At 42.4% G+C, this 21803-nt stretch overlaps 1 protein-coding gene across 3 annotated transcripts in view; it reads right to left on the reverse strand.

Moving 5' to 3' along the window:
• cgnl1 (cingulin-like 1) overlaps window positions 1-19300 on the reverse strand; it is a 42379-nt gene extending 23079 nt beyond the window's left edge. For 2 of the 3 annotated variants that reach the window (XM_030724066.1, XM_030724047.1), the window contains exons 1-8: window positions 19098-19300; window positions 14964-16575; window positions 14712-14806; window positions 13167-13272; window positions 12619-12720; window positions 11918-12054; window positions 10632-10770; window positions 9662-9874 (exon numbers count right to left, since the gene is read on the reverse strand). In XM_030724066.1, the coding sequence (XP_030579926.1) occupies window positions 9662-9874; window positions 10632-10770; window positions 11918-12054; window positions 12619-12720; window positions 13167-13272; window positions 14712-14806; window positions 14964-16523 (2352 nt within the window). In that variant the 5' untranslated portion in view covers window positions 16524-16575; window positions 19098-19300. Of the gene's footprint in view, window positions 1-9661; window positions 9875-10631; window positions 10771-11917; window positions 12055-12618; window positions 12721-13166; window positions 13273-14711; window positions 14807-14963; window positions 16576-18956; window positions 19077-19097 lie in introns of those variants that run through there. The other variant, XM_030724057.1, reaches the window with a different exon arrangement.
• Between the last annotated feature and the right edge of the window lie 2503 nt (window positions 19301-21803).

Below are 21803 nucleotides of genomic sequence, written 5' to 3' on the forward strand. Positions count from 1 at the left end.
TTATTCAACTGATTTACAATGTCTGAAAACAGAAGCATCTCAGACTTATTGAGAGAAGCTGCTAACTGTCTTCATGGAATGATAGCGCGGCAGATCGGGTCCTTCGCAGCCAAAACTCAGCCGGCTGGAAGTGAGTGGCTGTGAAATTGGACGGTCTAGCCCAGGGGTCAGCAACCTTTAACACTCAAAGAGCCATTTTGATCCGGTTTCCACGGAAAAGAAAACACAGAGCCGCAACTACTACCGGCTTCCGCAAGTGACGCATATATTGACAGATGAAAAATAAAAAACTAATAAAAGAATTTGATTTTAATATTTCAAGGTCACAATAACGTTCCAATTAAGAACTACAACAAAAACCGAACTAACAAAAATAGAATGCAATTCAACTGGATACTTATACAGGGTTCTAGCCAGAAATTTCTTTCAGCCCGGTGCCACCCCAATGCTAATTAGTAAGCTAATGCTAACCGCTAAATGCTGCTCCCGCTTGTTAATTGAGGAACAGGGCCTACGTATGTAACCAGACAGCACCTTATGAAGCCTAGGCAGTAATCACAGTCTTTGTGGACGTGTAGTTACATTTCTTGAGGTGCATGTCAGTTATGTACGTAGGACCACTGAAAAACTCTAAATCAGGCCTTATTAGACTGATCAAGTGATCATTTTTGCATATAATCCAGAAAAGTTACACTTATATCATGCATTTAATGTGTTCCATGCAGAGTGCTGTTTCCTTCCACAAATGGGTTTGCAGAAATCACGTAAAAAGCATATACACACCAACACAAAAACATAATTAAGATGTTTTATCGATCAGTTGATAAAAGCGTTTCCTGCATTCGAATCAGCCACCTGTAGCTTTTTCTTGAAGGCCTTTCATAGCTCCACTGGTGCTGAAAACTAATGTTTGACTATGGCTTTCTGAATACAAATAGGGCTGCAACTATCGATTATTTTAGCAGATTATTCTACCAATTATTCTATTAATTAATCAGATACAAAAATAATTTTTTTGTATTAACAATTCATCTACATAATTTAACTTCCATATTGCAGGATGAGGGGGATGACTTGACCATCACTGGGGGTGAGGTCACTGAGGTAGTTAAACAACTCCTTGGTGGCAGAGCCCCTGGGGTGGACGAGATTCGCCCTGAGTTCCTGAAGGCTCTGGATGTTGTAGGGCTGTCTTGGTTGACACGACTCTGCAACATCGCGTGGAGATCTGGGGCAGTGCCATTGGATTGGAAGACCGGGGTGGTGGTCCCCATCTTTAAGAAGGGAGACCGGAGGGTGTGCTCCAACTTTCGGGGGAATCACACTCCTCAGCCTCCCCGGTAAGGTCTATGCCAGGGTGCTGGAAAGGAGGGTGCGTCCGTTAGTCGAACCTCGGATTCAGGAGGAACAATGCGGTTTTCGTCCTGGTCGTGGAACGCTGGACCAGCTCTTTATCCTCTCAAGGATATTCGAGTGTGCGTGGGAGTTTGCCCAACCAGTCTACATGTGCTTTGTGGACTTGGAGAAGGCATTCGACCGTGTCCCTCGGGGTGTCCTTTGGGAGGTTCTGCGGGAGTATGGGGTGTCTGGCCCATTGTTGCGGGCCATTCAGTCCTTGTACAACCACAGTGAGAGCTTGGTCCGTATAGCCGGTAATAAGTCGGATTCGTTTCCTGTGGGTGTTGGACTCCGTCAGGGCTGCCCTTTGTCACCGATTCTGTTCATAATTTTTATGGACAGAATTTCTAGGCGTAGCCAGGTGGCGGAAGGCTTCTTCCTTGGTGGCCTCAGAGTCTCATCTCTGCTTTTTGCAGATGATGCGGTTCTGTTGGCTTCATCAGGGGGGGGCCTCCAGCTCGCAGTGGAACGGTTCGCAGCCGAGTGTGAAGCGGCTGGCATGAGAATCAGCACCTCTAAGTCTGAGGCCATGGTCCTCAGCCGGAAAAGGGTGGAGTGCCATCTCCGGCTCAGGAACGAGTTCTTGCCTCAAGTGGAGGAGTTCAAGTATCTCGGGGTCTTGTTCATGAGTGATGGGAGAAGGGAACGGGAGATCGACAGGCGGATCGGGGCTGCTTCTGCAGTGATGCGGACGCTGCACCGGTCCATCGTGGTGAAGAGGGAGCTTAGCGTAAAAGCGAAGCTCTCGATTTATCGGTCGATCTACGTTCCTACCCTCACCTATGGTCACGAGCTTTGGGTAGTGACCGAAAGAATAAGATCGCGAATACAAGCGGCAGAAATGAGTTTCCTTCGAAGGGTGGCTGGCCTCTCCCTTAGAGATAAGGTGAGGAGTGCGGCCATCCGGGAGGGGCTCAGAGTAGAGCCACTGCTCCTCCACATCGAAAGGAGCCAGTTGAGGTGGCTCGGGCATCCAATTAGGATGCCTCCTGGCCGCCTCCTGGGTGAGGTGTTCCGGGCATGTCCCACCGGGAAGAGGCCCCGTGGTAGACCCAGGACACGCTGGAGAGATTATGTATCTCGGCTGGCCTGGGAACGCCTTGGGGTCCCTCCGGATGAGCTGGAGGAGGTGGCTGGGGAGAGGGAAGCCTGGGCTTCTCTGCTTAGGCTTTTGCCCCCGCAACCCGGCCCCGGATAAGCGGAAGAAAATGGATGGATGGATGGATGGATGGATGGATATTGCAGGTTTCTCTGTGGGAAACAAGGTAGATGGAGCAGCTACAAAGTTCTCTTTTCTTCATGTTGCTGATCAGGTGGTTGATGAAGGACCTCCAGCTGTTTCCCGGTTGCTCCACCTGACCTCACCTTCTCAGTAATGGTGTTGTGCAAAATTCTGTTCCCCCTGTGTTGGGAAACACGAACTGCAGCCAGACAGGTGGATTTGACTGTCTTCACGGCGCTTCTGATCGATTTCTCGGTAAAATGACACTGTAAAAGACTTGCTGGTAAATTAATTTGTTCCCATGTCATGGAGGGGGAACACAATATTTTGGCTGGTTGAAATATTCCCCCCCCCCCCCCGTGTAACTTTGGCAAATAAAGAGCAACTGTTTTCATATTCACAAGAGTTGTTGTTCTTGATGAGAGGAATAAACACTGTAAAAGAATTTTATGGAGAAATTGATCAAAGTGCCGTGAAGACTGTCGGATCCGCCTCCCTGGCTGCGCTCTCCCAAAACAGGGGGAACAGATTTTCACGGGGAAACAGAATTTCACACAACACCGTAAAAAAAATCCTGTAGCTAGCCAAGCCCCTGTAGTCGGTGCCAGAGACAAAAGATTGGTCTGTGCAGACCAAGGTAGCTTTGCCACCATCAGCACTCCCCCAACAGACCCCGAGCAGCCGGGAAATTAGGCCGGCTGGGTGACTGTGAGGAGGAAGCATAGTGTTAAACAGAAGTCCCTAGTACACCACCAACCTGTTCATGTTTCCAAATCATTTTCCCCACTCGTCAACACACCTACCGAGGTTATTGGTGACTCTGTTTTGATCAAGTGAAGCTAGAGAAACCTGCAACCATAGTTGAAACTGCTGGCTAAGGCTAAACGTAGATTTGGTAAAATAATAATTCATGTCGGCAGTAACGACACCCGGATACGCCACTAAACTTAATACTGATTGAGTGTGTAACTTTGCCAAAACAAAATGTCAGACTCTGTAGTTTTCTCTGGACCCCTCCCCAATCGGACCAGGAGTGACATGTTTAGCCACATGTTCTCCTTAAATCACTGGCCATCTGAGTGGTGTCTAAAAAAAACCACAATGTGGACTTTATGGGGGAACTGTCATGGTCCCTGGTAGTCCTGGGGTGGTTCTGCGCGGGTTCTCCCTCTCTGCCTCTCTCTCTCGTGCTGACTTTGCTTGGCCAGCCTGAGTCTCCTCCCACCAAACCAGCTGCTGCAGGAGGCTTTCGCACACCTGTTCCTGATAGTGTTAAACAGAACTCCTTCTTAAGCTGATGAGTGGCGTCTAGTCTTCGCTGGATCATTGACTGAGCAACAGTTAGTTTGGCTGTTGCTCAGTCAATGATCCAGTTTGGCTGTCTCCAGATTCACGCCAGTAAAACCTCTCACGTACTGGATATGCGCTAACCTGCTTTTTGTCCTGTGCCTTAGATACCCCGAGCGGAGGGAGAGACCCGTGTTGAGGAGATCAGACATTTGGAACCCCACTGGAAGCCCCGCAGCCCCCTTGCCCAAGACACCCTGCTATATCCCCTGAGTTACCAGTACTGTCAATAAACCACCTTTTTACCTTCCTCCGGAGTCTGCATTGTTGAGTTCACCAACCTTGGTTCCATGACAGGAACTTTCTGGGGAAACTCTGGTCTTATTAGAGGAGAGAGCATCCATCCCACTTTGGATGGAGTAGCACTCACTTCTCAGTGGCGGCTCCATAAATATTTTTCTGCAGGTGCTATGGGGGGGCTAAGCATTTTACTGAGGGTGCTATGAAGGATCATTTGTTCTTTCAGGCCCTGTTTACACGACGCCGTTTCCACTGGAAACGGTGTTGTTTTGATGCGTTTCAGCCTTCCGTATACACGATAGCATTTCGGAAACGATCTGCCTTTACACAGTGACACATAAAATGATGAAAATGATGTAGTTCCCATGCCAGGCCACAAGTTGGCGCTGGTTTTCTTTGCAAAGCTTGTTTACGAAAGACGTAGATAATATTTTATTACAGAGATTAGGGCATGCCATAGGTATTAGCAGAACTGCACTGCAGTGGTTTGAATCATATTTATCTAATACATTCCAATTTGTTTGTGTAAATGGGGAGTCTTCTTCATACACTAAGGTTAATTATGGAGTTCCACAAGGTTCCATACTAGGACCAATTCTATTTACATTATACATGCTTTCCTTAGTATTATTAGAAGGCATAGCATACATTTTCATTGCTATGCAATTTAGGAAAATTCAATCCTGAATATTTGGATTTGGCTGCTGACACCACAAAAAATAATTTGCTGAAAATTATGATCAAGCTACAATCATGAGCTTGCTGTATTCATCAAGAAAAAAGTGAAAATGCACCAATGCATATGAAATTCTCGAGTGGAGGCACACATCACAGAGATGCCCTGAAAAAGACAGTTCCTATTTTTGCTAGTATTTCACTCCGTGTCTTGTGTGTAAGCTGGATGCTACATGCAACAGCAAATTATTTTTTGGATATCCAGCTTCTTAACTTTTGTTAAACATTAAGAAAACCAATCATTTCTACAGTGACAGACTGGATCATGTGACGTGAAGACAAAAGTAGAAAACCAAAGCCATTTCTTAAAAATTAAATAAATTAAATTATGCAAATTATTATTATTATATAAATAAATAAAGCCTTTAACAAACAGCTTTAATAGTGTTTGTTGACTTATAGGCCTCAGAGTGCCATTTTATATCAGGTATCACGGTCTTGGATAGAGTTCAATAAAGTTTCTGCAGAAAGAGAAAGAAAACTGTAGAAAACTGCATATTCCAGTTTTTCAGGCCAAAGGCCACAGATCTGAAATGGAGCTATGACTGAGAAAAGAGACACCCATAATACACATCCCACACAAGTCAATCCTTAAGACTTACAGAGACCTCAGTCCACACATCAATTTACTATCACGTTTAATTTCATGTAACAAACCAGCCTGTTGGTATAAATCCAAATAGACAGAACAGGTTCAGATTCCTCTCTTTGCGGCCAAACTAAACAGAAAGCAGCATAGCAAATGTCTCTGCACATCTCAGCAAGAGATGAGTGTTTTACTTGACTTCTGCAAGATGTTTTGGCAGATTGGGCTCCTGCAGAAACAATAAATACAAAAATCCAGGCCACTGCCTAGTTTCACACAAACCTGACCCTTGTATGGCTGTGCAGCAACATTTTCTGAACTGAACACCTACTGACTGAACTGCAGGGTATTTAGTTCCTGTTTTAGGAGTGTTTAAAGTCATCAATCTATAAAGTTATCACTACAGCTGTTTGAAGACCAAAAAGAAATTGCCTAATATTTCAGCAAGGATAAACTGCTAATTCCTTGCCATCTCTGTCAAGATAATTTTCTTCATTGCTTGCTGTCCTGCATCTCATTCCTCTTCTTCCCAGTCGCCTGGTAAATCAGCTTCCAAAGCTACGCTGGGAAATATAGAGCTATCATCAAACATGCAGACTTGTGCTCAAGTCTTTACTTTCAAAACAAGCCTGAGGGGGGAACTCTTCTCTGAGCTACACAAGTTTGATGATCAGACAGAGAGACTTCAGTTCATACACTGACAGAGATTACTGGAGAGGCAGGCTGATAGGGTACAGGCCAGAAAATGAACTGCATTTAGGTCCACAGGAGATCACTGTGGAGTGTTGTGTGGAAACTGTGGAGTTAGGAAATGAAGAATACAGCATTTGGGATTGAGGTTACAGATGAGAGCATGATAACAGTGTGGCTGTATTACATACTGTGCTTTGGGTCTGTAGGTGAAACATAACAAGAGCTGGAAATGATGTGATAAGCACAAGGCTCTGTCTTTATATTTAGGAAGGACTGAGACCTTTTAAAGCCTCGAACACTGAGAATATGGAGCACTGCAGCAACAGAGAAGCAACTGCAGAACCCTGAAGAGGAATAAATGAAAATATCTGAACCTATCCCGTAGGTCGGAGCGGGTATGCTATAACAAAGCTGAAGCTGAGTAAAGAAGGAGGTCTACAGGGTGCACATTCTCTGCTCTGACCCTGACATTCCTGGAAACAAACCCTAATCTCTACTCACCGCACCTCATCTATCCACATTTTTCACATACTAGCACATGTCTAGATCCAAATGAGCAGATATCTTTAGTTACAGAACATTACGAATGGTGCTAATGCTTGTTAAATAAGCATAGGCTAGTTTTCTTAAAACAATGAGACCAACATTTTTCAACCTAGATAAAATTCCACACATTTCAGCTCATCAAAAACACAATGTAGCTTTCAAGTTAAGACACAAACAGGCCCCCTCCCCTTCTTTCACGGGGGTCAGCCTTGCATCCCCTCTCCTGCAGCATACTGACCCACTTATTCAGCATGTCCCAACCCCCGCTGCTTTTATTGTGTGAAACAAACTCATCATTCATCAAGAACTGAGGTCCACAATTACACCCACTCTTTCAGGGCGCAAAGAGAAGAGGGGACATGGCGAGATCAGGGACAGCAGCTCATTAGATTAGTGATGACTCGTCACTGCAATTAACAAGTATATAGGGGGATTTTGTGTTCCACTTTTCAGCATTCTTGTCCACATGAGCAGGTCTGGTCACCGCGAATATCAGGGCCACACAAAGAGGAGGGCACCTAAATAAACTCAGGACTTCAGTAGAGGCCAGGGTAAAATTACTTAGATAATTTCACAATGTTTATTTTAGTTATAATTGCAAAAGGATTTACCTAATGTGTCATTTAAATGCTGTTAGGACTGTGCATTTAGTCACAATTTATATTCAGTATAAGTATTAAAAACAAAATAATGAAATAAAACAATTATTGTGTTACAATTCTTTTCACAATGGTGCTCTTGTTTTGTCATGCCACTCTTTTCCTTTACAACAGTGCATTTTTGCTCCTCTTTAAAAGACTAAACTCATGCACCCAGTAAAAGACAGATTTCTGGTCAGCAATAAAGGTAAAGGCAATTCAGCTGTTTCAAAATACTTTGGTTTCGAGAACCTTCACAAAGAATAACACATTTTTTATTAAAAATGAGTTACTGCATTAAATATGATGATCTCAATAGTGAGCAAAACAATCATGATTATGATTTTTTTTTCTTTAATGGAGCAGCCTTACACAGTGATTTATTAGCTTTCTCACCCATTTGCATGTTGCCCAGCATGAATACCATATATAAACTTGTAAAGAAGATGCCACTCCTGATATGAGTTCATGTTCTGCAAAGCAATGGATGCACCAGACTCTCTAACCTTTGGAGAAAATAATTCAAGAAAAATTAAAAGGATCCAACAAGTGGCAGCTTTTACAACTCACAAGAGAAAAAACAATGACTATCTTGCCAAATGTTTACAAAGCACTAAGGGTAAATCCCTGATGACCTCAGGGGAGCAGTACCTCTGTTTGACAAAAGGGAAATGTTCTCATAGACTGGTGTTACAGAGCAACACTGGGGCCCCCCACCAGGCCTCCAGGAAGCTGAGAACAAGGACAAGTTCCACTCTTTGAGACAAACAGGACACACGTGGATAACAAAGCAACCGACTGACAACAATGCCTCTCCAGTGCAATTCAAAGTTGCTCCTCTCATCTTTTTTTCCCCATTTCTTTAACAACAGCTGACAACCCCTCTAACTAGAAAATGCATTTTTCCCCCCCATTCAGTAATAATGAGTGGTCCATCATGAAACTAATCTCCTAGTGGTGCAGAGCAGTGTATAGCTCTTAATATTGTTGTTGTGCAGGTTACTAGAAATTGGGATGATGACGATAGAATTTGCTACTAAGCAACAATAGGGACCTTGTCTGCAAGGCAACACTTGCATATACAGACAAATGTTTCTAAAATTTAATTTAAAATCATTTTTCTTGTAAGAAGACTTGACTGGCCAGAAAAAGTTATCATGAAAAATGATGATGAGCAACATTTAAATGTTACTTAGTGTTTTGTTTTCATTTTATCAGTTTGCTTTGTTGACTCAGCTCAAGCACAGGAACTCAAGTCAAGGTCAGGTTCCACATCACTGACAAGAACAAACAACATAGATGAATACACAACTGTAGATGAATATTACAAGGCTTAGTACGAGCCTCGTGCACATGACAAAAGACAAGTTGGAAGCCCTTTTCTAAACTTCTATTAAGGCATTCACTAGCTTTGAGAAACTATTATTCATCAACATAAATTAGAGAGCAGTAGTTGTGATAGTCAGCCAATTTTTTAAAAAGAGGGCCTTTTTTCTTCACTTTCATGTTTATCCTGCAATTCTTTCCCACAGAAATTCAGTTACACTGATTAAAAGGACCAAGCTTATCTTCTTACAATATGTTTTACCTACTTTAAAACCAGCTGCCTCAATATCTTCATACTCAGCATCACAACTGCGAAACTACTGAAAAGGTGTAAATAATGGCACTTCAAAGCACTGTATAAAGCATCATAATGTCTTGAGTCACTGGACACTTTACCTCCTCTGCCATCACTTTATCCATACAGTACATATACATTTTATTTTACACTCACCCATATAATGCACACAGTGTATGCTGTGTACCTTACCAGCTACAAATGTATATAATGTTTTATCTGTATATAATGTTTTGATGTGTGTATATGTATATGTGTGTATTGACATTGATATATATATTTTATGTACATAGTGCTTATGTATATGTGTATAGTTTTTCTATTCTATTTTAGTTCATTTGTTTTTACTCATCCTTTTCATTTTTCTCTGTACTGAGCTGCTGTAATGCGCAAATTTCCCCGTCGTGGGATCATTAAAGTTTTATCTTATCTTATCTTAGCAGGGGACCAAACTCTGCTGATGAACATGTGTGCACAGCACACAGGGTTACAGTACCCCTGCCCGTGCTTATCTCCACACCTCTCTATAACACTGTGTTGTAGGTGAGAGGACAAATGAGGAGGGACCACAGGGAGTCAAAGTAGAGAAGAGTGCAGGAAAGGAATTTAAGGGAACCAAATGGGTGGCTGACTACCTGCTTGGCCTCCTCCAAAGATGTCTGCAGCTTGCTTATTTCCTTCTCATACTGGTCCTTCATTTTGTCTAGCTCCTGATCATGAGCAGCCACCTCCTCCTTCAGGGCTCCTTTCAGAGCCGTTAGCTCCCTTTCTCGCCTCCTTAGCACCTCTTCCTGTTCCTCTTTGGCTAGGAGGACTTCCTGCATTTCCACCTTGAGTTGCATCATGTCCTGCAGAAAATGCAGACACAATATGATAACTTTATCTCAGTTCAAAATTTGCAGAAACAGATCATGGCTAACCTGCTAGCTTTAACTGAGATCTTTGAGTTTGCTCTCATCTTTAGTTAGACAGTCTTTTCTTACGTTCAACAATAATAATGTCATTGTGGTCATTACCCCGGCCCTGGAGGAGGGAATGGGGTATTGTTTTTGGAATGTTTGTTATCAATATTACAGCAGATGTCCACTTACCCTTGGATCCCCTGATTAATTTTTCGCATAATTGGGTCAAGGTTTAAAAAAAAAATCCTTAAAAATTGAAAAAAAAAATCCCTATTTTTAACATAGGGCAAAAAATTTTAAATCTATCAAATTCATCTGCTAATTTGGTACACAGCTGTGCAGGGCCAAAAACTAGACGCAAACCAAATATCATTTGGATCCGATGATCCAGATGATATTTGGGATCTAAAACAAAAACAAGTGGTGATCTAGGTGATCTAAAACAGCTGCAATCTAAAGGATTTAGGAAGTTGGTGACAAGCTAGTTGCTATGTGGTCTGTTTTAGGTCTGAACCTTTAAATACAGGAAACAATGTAAACAATGTGAAATAGGAATATTATTTTAAACTTTCCAAAGCTAAAAATTTTCTATATTGTTTTATGTATAAAGGTAGTAATCCAAATACAAAGTGGAAAAAGTTTAACTTTTAAAAAAAAAAAAGCGTGTTTTGCTTTCTTTAAACAGGGGACACTGTGGCCTCACCGCCATGAGGATGTCTTTCTCTCCATCAGCAGCAGACTTCTTGGCTGAGTCGAGCTCGTCATGCATCTCTGACAGTTGGTCCTGCAGGTCTCTGATCTCTGTCTGGTGCTGCTCTCTCTCCATTTTCACCTGGAAAAGCCTGACAAACCATTCAAAATGTCACAGCATTATACAGGTCCTATTCATACACTTCACACATGCACAAACACACCTGTACACCTGCACCTTAAATTGTGTACTAATGCCATAACACGTGGTCGGGCTGAATGTCAGGCCTATAGAGCACACAAGTTAAAATGAATAGCTGCATGATTGAAAACCAATCATTTCTAATCTGCTTCTACATATCAGCTCTGAGGTGGAGGATGATATATGATGTGAGACACTTTAAATAAACACCACAAAGTAATGTAGACTGGACTTAAAATAACTGCAGAGTGTGCTTCATAAATGGTGATGTCTCTGATTGATTTGCAGCTGAAAATAAAGGCAAAATTAATTTTCCAGAAAAAAAAAAAGAGTCAGAGGAGTAAAGATTTGTTTGGTACTCTTCATTCTGAACATCACAGCTAAGCTGAAGCTACAGATAACAAGAAAATAATAATTAAAGATCCTGGACTCAAAGAACAAAAAAAATTATGATAAAGGCCCAACCCAGACAGAGGTAGAATTTTTTTTTAAAAAAAAGCTCAGTTTTCAGCAGCATGAAATCCTGATAAAATGTACCAAAAATTAACACACACACACACACACACACACACACACACACCTTTAGCTACAAAGATTGGCAACTTTGCTACAATTTCCTTCTCAACCCTGCAGAGCCCAAAACAAAACAAGGAAGCTATGAATAGTGGCAACACTCTGTACATGAAGGACTGTGAAAACAATTACCTGAATAGCAGCAGAAATGGAGTGAGACAGTTAGTGCTGTGAATGAATGGTAAATTAGTCACCAAGCACACAGGAATATGGAGTGGGGAAAGATAAACCTAGCAAACTAGAGGGACACAGAGGAACTGACATGGTAACCACTTCAGTAACTATCAACAGTCTGAGCAGTTTCAACAACAAAAGGTCCATTACTTCTACTTAAATCCTACTTTTGATACACCCCCCAAACACAGTGAAGTCGGCATTCATCTACATGATGAGAGACTCACTGGAGAAGCAGCTGACAAAAATTACTTATTACTATTATTTATCAAGTAGTTATAATTATTATTTAACACACCTCTTAAGAAGTCCTTTTCACCTCCTTTATACATGCACACCTTCACACTTACTCTTCTACTGTGGTCTGGAGGTCAGCTTCTGTTTTGGCAAGTTTTTCCTTCAGTTGCTTGCACTCCTCCGTGCACTGCTGCAGCTTCTCCTGCAGCTCCTTCAAACCAGCTGTTGTCTTTTTGTCAGCCTGATTTTTCTGGTGTTCAACACACAAAATTAAACAACATTATAATTTTGAGGTGGACACACACACATTTAGCCTTTTATGTCACTTAAAATAAGTTTTAGTATTTGGACAGAGGTTTTATTCATTGTCTGATGAAAATCAATTTGATGAGCCAGTGTTTTTTGCTTGCAGGATCTGTTTTAATTATCACATGGACAACCACTGTGCACATATTTTACCTCAAAGTCAGTGCCTTCCCAGTACTATCCAATTAGGATTATTTCACTTTTAATGCAAAACAATCAACCCTATGATGAATTCCTCACCTAACAGACCAACAGAATAATGAGTTTTCAAGGGAGCAGCCTGTTTGTTCTATTATTCTGTTAACCTGCTAGCCTTTGTACTAAGCTTAGCCAACTCTACACCCAAACACAAGTCTTTAAATTCAACAAGTTGAACAGTAATCCTGTAAAGCTCCTTTTCAACCAAGCCCTTGATCAAAGGATATTCTCAAATAACAACAAGTTAAGCAATAAAACTGACAAGCCAACATAAACAGGCTGGTCTCACAGACAGTTACACTGTTGTTACCATGGCTTGTTCTTCCAGTTGTCTCTTCAGTTCAGCCATTTCTTTCTCCAGTTCAGCATTTTGAACCTGCAGAGCTTTGGTCTGTGCAGCAAGATCCTGGGCCTGAAAAAAAAAAATACAAAACAGGCAATTTATTAATTCATTATAAATACAAGCACAGACTGGATCTTTGGACTCAGTAGTACCGTGTTATTAAATATTCTTCAGGTGACAAGAGTAAACAGCAGTTTACTGCAGTAAACAGCCTCGGTACGAAAGTCTCACAATTTTTTATTATCAATTTCCTAAAAATTAATGCATTTTACATTTTAAACAACTAAAACAGTTTGGCTCATCTACCATCCACTTAGTGGTGCAAAACGAAAATATTAAGTAGTGCTGCTCTTTAACACCCCCACCCCCCCCAACAATTTTAATATAAATGTACATAAAGTTGACATTTTGACATCAGTTGGCATATAACACACTCATCTTAACAGACAGCACAGAGGGCATTGTAACTGTAGACTACCACTGTGCATTAGCAGAATGACAAAACATTGCTTTACTTTGTTGTCGCCTTGTGCACTTGCTGTGGCCCGAGACTTCAATGTCTGTATCTTCTCAAAGACAAGGTTGACCTTTTTCTTCGTCATCTCATCATTATCGTTGCTCCTGCAGATGTGTGCACACAGACAGTTACATTAGAACACTCTGCTTATCAAAGGTTTTAAAAACTTTTTTTAATGTTTTGGCGACCAGGAGTTAATCCCAGCCTGCTCTGGGAACAGAGTAGCTTATTTCTCTCCTTAGAAGGGGACAGAAAGGATCATGCAGCCTGGAAGTGACACCTCACAGCACAAACAGCCCCATTACATCCATCCAATAAACTCTGAGGCACAAGAACACAATACATGTGGGCAGTATGACATGTTTGCAGAGCTACATTGGTATTTAAAAAAGAACCAGAGGGGAAAAAAAAGGGTAAAGAGATCTTAAAATTCCTACTGCAATAATATGATTTAGAAAACCTCTGTAGTCAAGTAATAGCTTTGTTCTTAGTAATAATCACTGAAGCAATAGATGATGATGAGGAAGAAGCTGGGATTTACAGTATTTTGGCAGAACAACAACAATACCCACAAAGTTTCTAAAAAAAATAGCAAACAAACTCACTGTTCTGATCAGTAAAAAACATAAATTTCCTTAACAACTTCCTGTGAGTTTAAAAATCCACTTTGTCCTCAGTGTTGAACAATGCCCATTTCTGAGATCATCAACAGATGTCTGAGAGCCCAAAGGTGGGGAAGATTTTCTAAACTTGAAGAAGAACATTTAATCTTTTGGTTCAAGTGAAAACATAAAATCAACAAAACTGAAATTGCACCACTTTCACATGACAGCAGCAATAGATATTTTCAATAAATGGCAAGACTGACACAGAAAGCCAAACCCTCTAAACCTCCTTTCTCCTCATACAGATGATTTTCATTAAACCTTTATAACCCCTGTTGCTGAATGTTTGTCTTCTGGGCCTTGGGAATGGAGTTCAGTTTCAGCCCCTGCACTTCCATCTGTGCTTCCTTTCGTTTGTCCTGTGGCTCCTGACCTGTGGCCCGACACACCCAAACAGTTTCCTGTTCGCTTTCTACAATACACCGACTCACTAACACATCCAGAAACTGTAGTGACTTGCAAACTGTTTCTTAGTATAACTGTTACTGATGACAGTCTGTTTCACTAGTTACAGACTAACTGGTATGCACAAACGAAACGTAAACTGAACATAACCTTTTCTGAGACAGATCGCAAGTTTCTGACTAAGAACGTTACAATCATTTCATACTGTACCAAGAACAAAGCTGACTAAAAGTGGGATTCCACAAGAAAACAAGTTCCAGACAACTGGATAACTCACAGCCTGGATGGGAGGATACGAAGAGCACATTCCTTTATTTTTATCACAAACAGTCCAGCTCAGATAAAAAAAAAAAAAAAGGCACATTAATGTGCTTCCACAGAACAGTTTCTTCCTTTGGGATAACAACACACTCAATTCAAGATATTTTCACATTTGGTCACATTTTTTATCAAAAAAAGTTCAGAAAACTCACCCATCTTTAAGGTAATTGAACAAAATCTGTTTTGCTGTCTCTTCATTTGTTTGTTGTGAAAGCTCCTGCTGACCTTTCAGGAGATCAGGTGTCGCCTGGGTAAGACAGGAAATGAGAGGGTGATCTTAACAAAATAAAAGAGTACAACACTTCTCTCATAGATCCTCATTTTGATATTTACTTTAAATTTAAACAAAATGCAAGTTAAAACAAACAAATGCATCATCCAGTGATAATGTTCTGACATTTTACCTGAACTTCCGCCTCTGTCCCGGGCTTTTCGTTTGTGGAGGAAGATGGCTTGGACAGCGATGTTGACAGTGAAGATGTTGAAATTTTTTTAATTTCCTCACTCTCTTTCCACTTAAATGGTAAAGAAGAGGAACTATTCTGAGGGTTTCTGTAATCCTGTATCAAGCCAGCACCTTTAGAGATGGTGCCCTGAGGTGAGCCGGGTGCACTAGTGGCATGAGATCTGGAGTCAACTTGATCTATGAGCCAGGAGTCTTGAGTGCCAACTGCCTTCTGCAGCCTCAGCTGTGAGGGAAGGAGGACATGCTCCTTAGATGTGCTTCGATGGCGGCTAAACTCATCCGTGTAGCTAGAGCCATTTCGCAGGCCAAGCGCACTATCCACACTGCGTGAGCGCTTCCTGTCCTCTGGGTTGATCCTGTTTCTGCGCCCCGCCCTGCCTCTGCGCTGAGGATTGCCATCTTTGCCGTCAAATTTCTCAATAAGCTCATCGACACCAGGAATAGAGCCTGTGTCAATGTCTCTGCCCGAACCAGGCATAAAAGGGATGTAGCGACGATTCTCATGACGGTTTATGCTGTCTGCATAAAGGGCATCCATCTGTTCATCTACCAGTGTCTTAGAAGTGGAAGATGAGGAGGAGTGGCGGGATCGGGAAGAAGACTGAAGAACTGGCCCGCTGGAGTCTGTCCTGTGCAGGGGAAGGACATCGGGCTCACGACGGGTGCGCTCGAGACTGGAGCTTGCACTGCTCATAGGACTAATGGAGCTTGACACGGTGGAGGGCTGAGGCTGGGTCTGAGGAACTGGTTGGTGAGAAGTTTTAGAGGTGAGCTTGGGCTGAAGTGGATTCAGGTTAGTAAGAGGAGGTTTGATCTGTGGCTGAGATAGCTGTGACTGTGGCTTGCTCTGAGGCTGAGTGAGCTGTGGCTTCACCTTAGGAAAGGCTGCCTCATTCACACTTTGGGACGCAAGTTGTCTGTTCTCATGCGGTGCAACATTTTTTTTCCGATCCAGGCTTGATGCCCTACGGTGAGATGCTGCAGATCTTGAGGAGGCGTTGTGGGGTTGACTCTCAGTGTCAGGCCTTGAAGGAAGGCTGTTGAAAGACTCAAGGTTCAGGGAGTTGGTCTCTGGATCATATGGCTGCAGTATCTCAGGGTGCTTCTGAAAGTTCAGAAGGGGGGTTGGTTTCTTTCCTTGGGATTCTTTGATACCATTTTTGGGACCTGTGTAATGCAACATCTTCTGAGTCCTGTACTCCACAAAGGGGCTGTTGGAGTCAGCCTCTTTGCCACGTCTGAAATCATACTCATCATAGCTGTTGATAAAAGAGTCCTCTGTGTCATTGTAGCCATTACTCCTGGCATCCATATAGGCTTGAGGACCCCCATCCTGGTTGTTGAGAACCACAAAGGGGTGTCCATCTATACCTTGGACTCGGATGCTGAGACCATATGTTCCAGCTCCATTACTCTGTGGCTTGGAAGGCCGGGATGGCTGAGCATAGCCCTGCTGTGGTCCACTGCTGGGAATGCCAGACACTCTGTACGACTCCATCAGGAATGCAGAAGGAAAATAAATCCCTCTCCCTGGATCAACTGGCCCACCTCTGCAAGGAAAAGATTTAGAAGAGCTGGATTAGTCAGGAATGAGCTGCTACATAATTCAACAATATCAACAAACAGGCCTTAGATCTACATTCAGCCAGTAAAGAAACTTTAAGGTATTTTTGTGGCTTTCATTTTCACTTCTTGTCTTACATTCCTTCTATTCTGTTTTCCAGAGAGATCTTTGTGTCAAACTACTCAGGTAATCTTTTCTAAGCAAATGAAGACAATAAGCTCCCTGTGTTGTCTACAACATCTCAAAAATCACAATATCCCTGAAGATATGAGTCAACACCTGCCACATTCTTTAACAGCAGAAATGGCCAGGTACTGTTTAGAGAGGCCTCACAGGTGTGTGACTAAAAGGTATGATATAATGCAATGACTGTTTACCATGCTTGACAAAGACTATACCTTTCTCTCCACCTGCTAAAAGGTATTATCATGAATATGAGTCAGTTAAACCTGGGAAACATCTCAGAGCTGTCATGTCTACATAACTTCAGCAGGTGTTGGGTTTAGTTCTTTGTTTGTGTGCACAGACAGCACAGGTGATCCTTGTAAATGACACTGTAAATTGCAGCCCTGGGAAAAGTCATGAAAAGAGGGCAACAAAATGTTATCGAGCCTTTCTCTGTCACATGCATAATAAGTGCAGGTCCATCAAAGTTGACAGATTTGCAGCAAGGTCGTGAGAGCGCAGCTGGCAATAAATATCAAACTGTGTACAAATATTAAAAGTGAGCCGCCTGGTGCTTTTCAGGGAAGCAAGTGGAAACAAAGCCATCAGTGGCCACCATGTGTTTTCACTGGACAATGGCCTTTCAACAGGTTCCTGTTTGTCTTGCTGATAACGTCCTTTTCTGAAGTTACAATACAAAGATGGACTGAGGTGGGCCTGGAAGGAGGACACTGATAAAGCTGACAAGAAAGGGCAAAAGCAGGATGCATCACATCAGCGTGAAATGGGTCAAGACAGACCTATGGACAACAGATAATCCATTTAGAAAATACAGCACTATGAATGGTTTGGTGGCATGGCAATATACTAGCAAATTTGAACGTTTAACTACAATTGCATCAATGTGCTAAAACATGACAATTTTTCAGGTTTTTTAATTTGCTGGAAACTATGGGAAAATAATGCATTGCTCCCTGGGCTGAGGGACAGTTGTTGCCCCAACAGAGTGAGCTGAACTGGAGGGACAAGCTTTCAATTTACCAATCGATCTACATCCCAGCTGTAGAATACGTTTGCTGCTACAAACGGCCAAAATGAGTTTACTCCAAATTACTCCAAGTTATTTTATCTGGCAGAAGATTTGAAAGTAAGGTATTTAGCTGAACTGGAAAAACCGCCCAGATCTTCACACATCTCACCAATCAAGTGTGTAAATGCTCACACAAACAACAGCCACATAAGGCATGTAACAGCAGCCTGGGGAAACCATTTAATGAAATAATGTCAATGTTGCCTTGTAAATTGTTAAAGCTTCTACCATAAACACTGCAAGAAAACTTTGTGGGCCACTCCTAGAAAAAAACATAGGGATGAGTCAACTCCACTTGGTTTCCACACTGCTGATGCTTCAACTAACCATAATTAGTTTCACACGCAAAGAGGAGGAGAGAAAGAAGAAGGGTGAGATAAGGTGTGCTGTTAGGGAGGAAGAGCTCTGCCGAAGACAGATTAAAGCCTAAGGCAACACAATAGACCCTTTTATGCTCAGTGTCACATGTATCCGACACACAAGGGCTCCAACAAGTGTGCAACTTTTTCCTCCCATTGTGAGTTTCACTGCAAAAAGGAGGAAACCCTCAGTTAACTGTCTCACTGTCCTACACAGGGTCAGTGCTGCCTTCACTGACCTCTGCGCTTCCCCCTCCAGAGTGCAGGGTAAGATGTAGGGAGGGAAAGACCTCAAAAAGCTTTCTTAACCACACATTGTGTCAACACCTGTCGCCACTTACATGTAGGCACACACCCCCAAAAAATAAATAAATAAATAAAATCTAAATCCAGGTGGGACCAAACTTGGAAGAAGTTGAAAACAAACCTGACAGCAAGGTTTACACGGTGGGAAAATATTAAGTTACGTAACATTAACGGGGGTTCACTAATCTGAAGCGGCAGGTACGGTACATGCAACGTGAGCTTACAGGAGCAACTGTAAACACAAGTTAGATACTTTTTTTTTTAAGTGAGATAATCATGAGCAGCTCTTTAGACTGAAATCACACAGCAGCTCGGCAGCTGAAGCGAAGAAACAGTGGCTTGATTTGACACAGTTTCTCGTTATTTGGCTGCTGAGTGCAACAGGTGGAAGAAACACAGCACCATCCCCAAATTTTACTTCACCTCTTTCTCACCTGCGCAACTCACCTGAAGTAAGTGAGCCGTGTAGGAAAATAAACGGCCCTTTTAAGTGTTAAATGTTTCTTTTTTTCCTCCTCCGGCTCAGTTTAACGACTGTTAAAGAGCCTCGCGCACAGGACAGTTGGTGATAGCTAGTTAGTTACTCACCGGCGTCGTTTCTCTCGCTTGCTCACTTATCCCAAGTTTGAAAATAGTTATCTTCAAGCGGTGTCTAAAAGCTAAACTCTTGCGCAAAGTGCCCGCGCCACACTTTGCTAACTTAGTTGGTCCTGAGTTGTTTTCTGAGAATGATTGAGAGCTGTTTCAGAAGGACGTCCCGAGTCTCCGGGCCGCTCCGCCTCCTCAAACAAGCGCACTTAACCCGCCCACCCACTCAAAAGCAATCCGCTGGTCCTGGAACAGCTCTCTCACAGATTCAGGAACACCCCCCCCCAGAACTCCCATGTCCAACTCAGTTTGGACCGGTCCGGCTGGGTTCACCTGAGCAAGGCTTTTTAGAAGCTCCTGCACCAGCTGGGAATGTTGTAGTCAGAGGTGGCACCTAGCAATTAATTAATTATTCCTTCTTATTCCCTGTAGTTTAAAAGTAATTTGATATTTAGCCCAACACAGTAAAAGTTCATAAGTTTCTATCACGTTCTCATACAAACTAAAAGTTCTATGAATTAGATAACCTCCTGGGAAATTGTTCACGTCACATAATTTACGCTCCGCATAAGTGCAATTTATAACTGCATGACTTTAAAAACCGAGAGCGTCACCTAGTGGATAGCACGCTCACCTGAATGCACCTAAATGCATCACCTTAAAAACGCATCACCATAAAGCCAGAGAGCAGCCCAGCGAGTGAGGGACGCACTCCAGCGTTAAAAAGCATGAGGTAGTTATCATGCTGAGGAGATGTGTTTAAACAACAAAAAAAAAAAAAAAAAAAAAAAAAAGCTGAGCACTGTGCAGAGTGGATACTGTTTCTGTGCAGCCTCTGTGGTGGTGAGCATGCTCTTTGTCGAGGGCGGGGCGGGAGGCCAACGCCTCTCTGCGCCACGGTAAATAACAGCAGGATTGCAGTCGGTGTCAGTGATGCTGAGTTGGTGTGGATGATGTTCAATTTCCATCAAAAACAACCACCTGTAGCAAGCAAGTGTATTGCTGGAGAAATATTATTAAACAAACCACAGGAGAAACTGATAATAATAATAATCAATTTTGCTTCTTATTTCCCATTTTAAAATAATGTAAAACTAAAGCTCTAGAGGGTATCTACAAAAATGATTCGACTGCCTTCACGAAGTGATATGAGTACTTCTTAAAACCCTGATAAACATCCTGCATCTTACAAACTGATTAATTTTATTTAATTACAATGCATATCAATGACCAAAAGCATCACACACTAAAGCTTATATGAATTAAGAAATAAAGAAGTGACTGAATATATTTATATGAAGAAACAAAAACTAACAACGAAATCAAGCTGCACATTTTTAAACATTTCAAAACTAAAAGTGAAATGAGCAACCTCCCCTTTGGAAACTGACAGATGCAAAAGCTGAACTAAAAGTACAAATTAAAATAGCAATATGTAAAAAAAATGTGATAAATACCCATCTAATTTATATTTTTTCTTCAGGTCTAATAAACGACATAAACCTCAAATAACTAATATCATACAACTCTGAATGGCATCAGAGGAGCCATCAAAACCTCTTTTGTTTTTTTTTGTTTTTTTACCTGAGTGCCAGTATAAGCACCTCCAGCTTCTCCTTTCATTATATTCATGCAGTTCATGAATGGCAGAAAAAAACAACAACACACACACAAACACACACATTTAGAGAAATTATAAATTCAGCTGTCTCCTTATAAACGTCACCACTACAGTATAAACTACATTAAACCTGAGGCCTAGCTGCCCCTTCGCCTTTGTAGCGGCCCACTGTTTATATTTTTGTCCACAGAGACCACGCAGCACTGCAGCCTTTAATCTGAGCCACTGTGTTGGGTTACAGCAGCACACAATGGGAGCTCTGTTCTCCGCTGAGGTGCCACAGCTGCGGCCTCTGGGCATGCTCAGTGTACGGTGTAGTCTTATCCCGATTGTACAGTAAGAAGTTCTGCAGGCTTTCCAGGGTCAAGTCTGCCCAGCTGACATGTAGCAGAGATTGTGGAGGTGCCCTTCATTTGTTTGATTTCATCTTTTCAGTCACTTTGCCAATGTGACAATTTAAAGCTATGGCTAAATATTTAATGATTAAATTGCTCCAAAAATTTCTTTTTTTAAATCTGTTTTAAATGTGAGTTGTGGATCCATTATCATGCCTAGATACTTACATTCTGTCACGTCCACAGAACGAAAAGACACAAGGAGGGTGAGCGTTAACAGGTTTATTAACAATAGAATGTGCGAAGGGAAGTGAGCAGGGGCGAGAGTTGTTGAGGGAGAGGAGAGGCTGCCTCCGACGAGGAATACGAGTGACGGTGGTCCCAAGGGTCCGCAGGAGCGGGGGGGCAAGACGGTGGCGGCGATGGAGCGCGGGCAGGAATCCACAGCTGACCTGAGGTGAGAGACGAGGAGTTAGAGAAGACAATTGGAACAGGTAAGTCATTAGCCTGATACTGAGCCGACACTGACTGTAACTCTGTCAATGATCCAGCAATGAGTCGAGGGCTGCTGTCATCCTAAGAAGGCTGTGCTGATTGCCTCAATGGAGAACAGGTGTGGAGCAGCTCCATGGAGGGACCGCCCTCACAGGGCATGACAGTACCCCCTCCTCAACGGGAGCCTCCTGGCGACCTGAACTTGTCTGGATGCCGCCGGCGGTACTCCTGCACTAGGCGTTTGTCCAGCATGTT

Source organism: Archocentrus centrarchus, chromosome 3, assembly GCF_007364275.1.
Source record: "Archocentrus centrarchus isolate MPI-CPG fArcCen1 chromosome 3, fArcCen1, whole genome shotgun sequence".
In the NCBI taxonomy this organism is placed as follows: domain Eukaryota; kingdom Metazoa; phylum Chordata; class Actinopteri; order Cichliformes; family Cichlidae; genus Archocentrus; species Archocentrus centrarchus.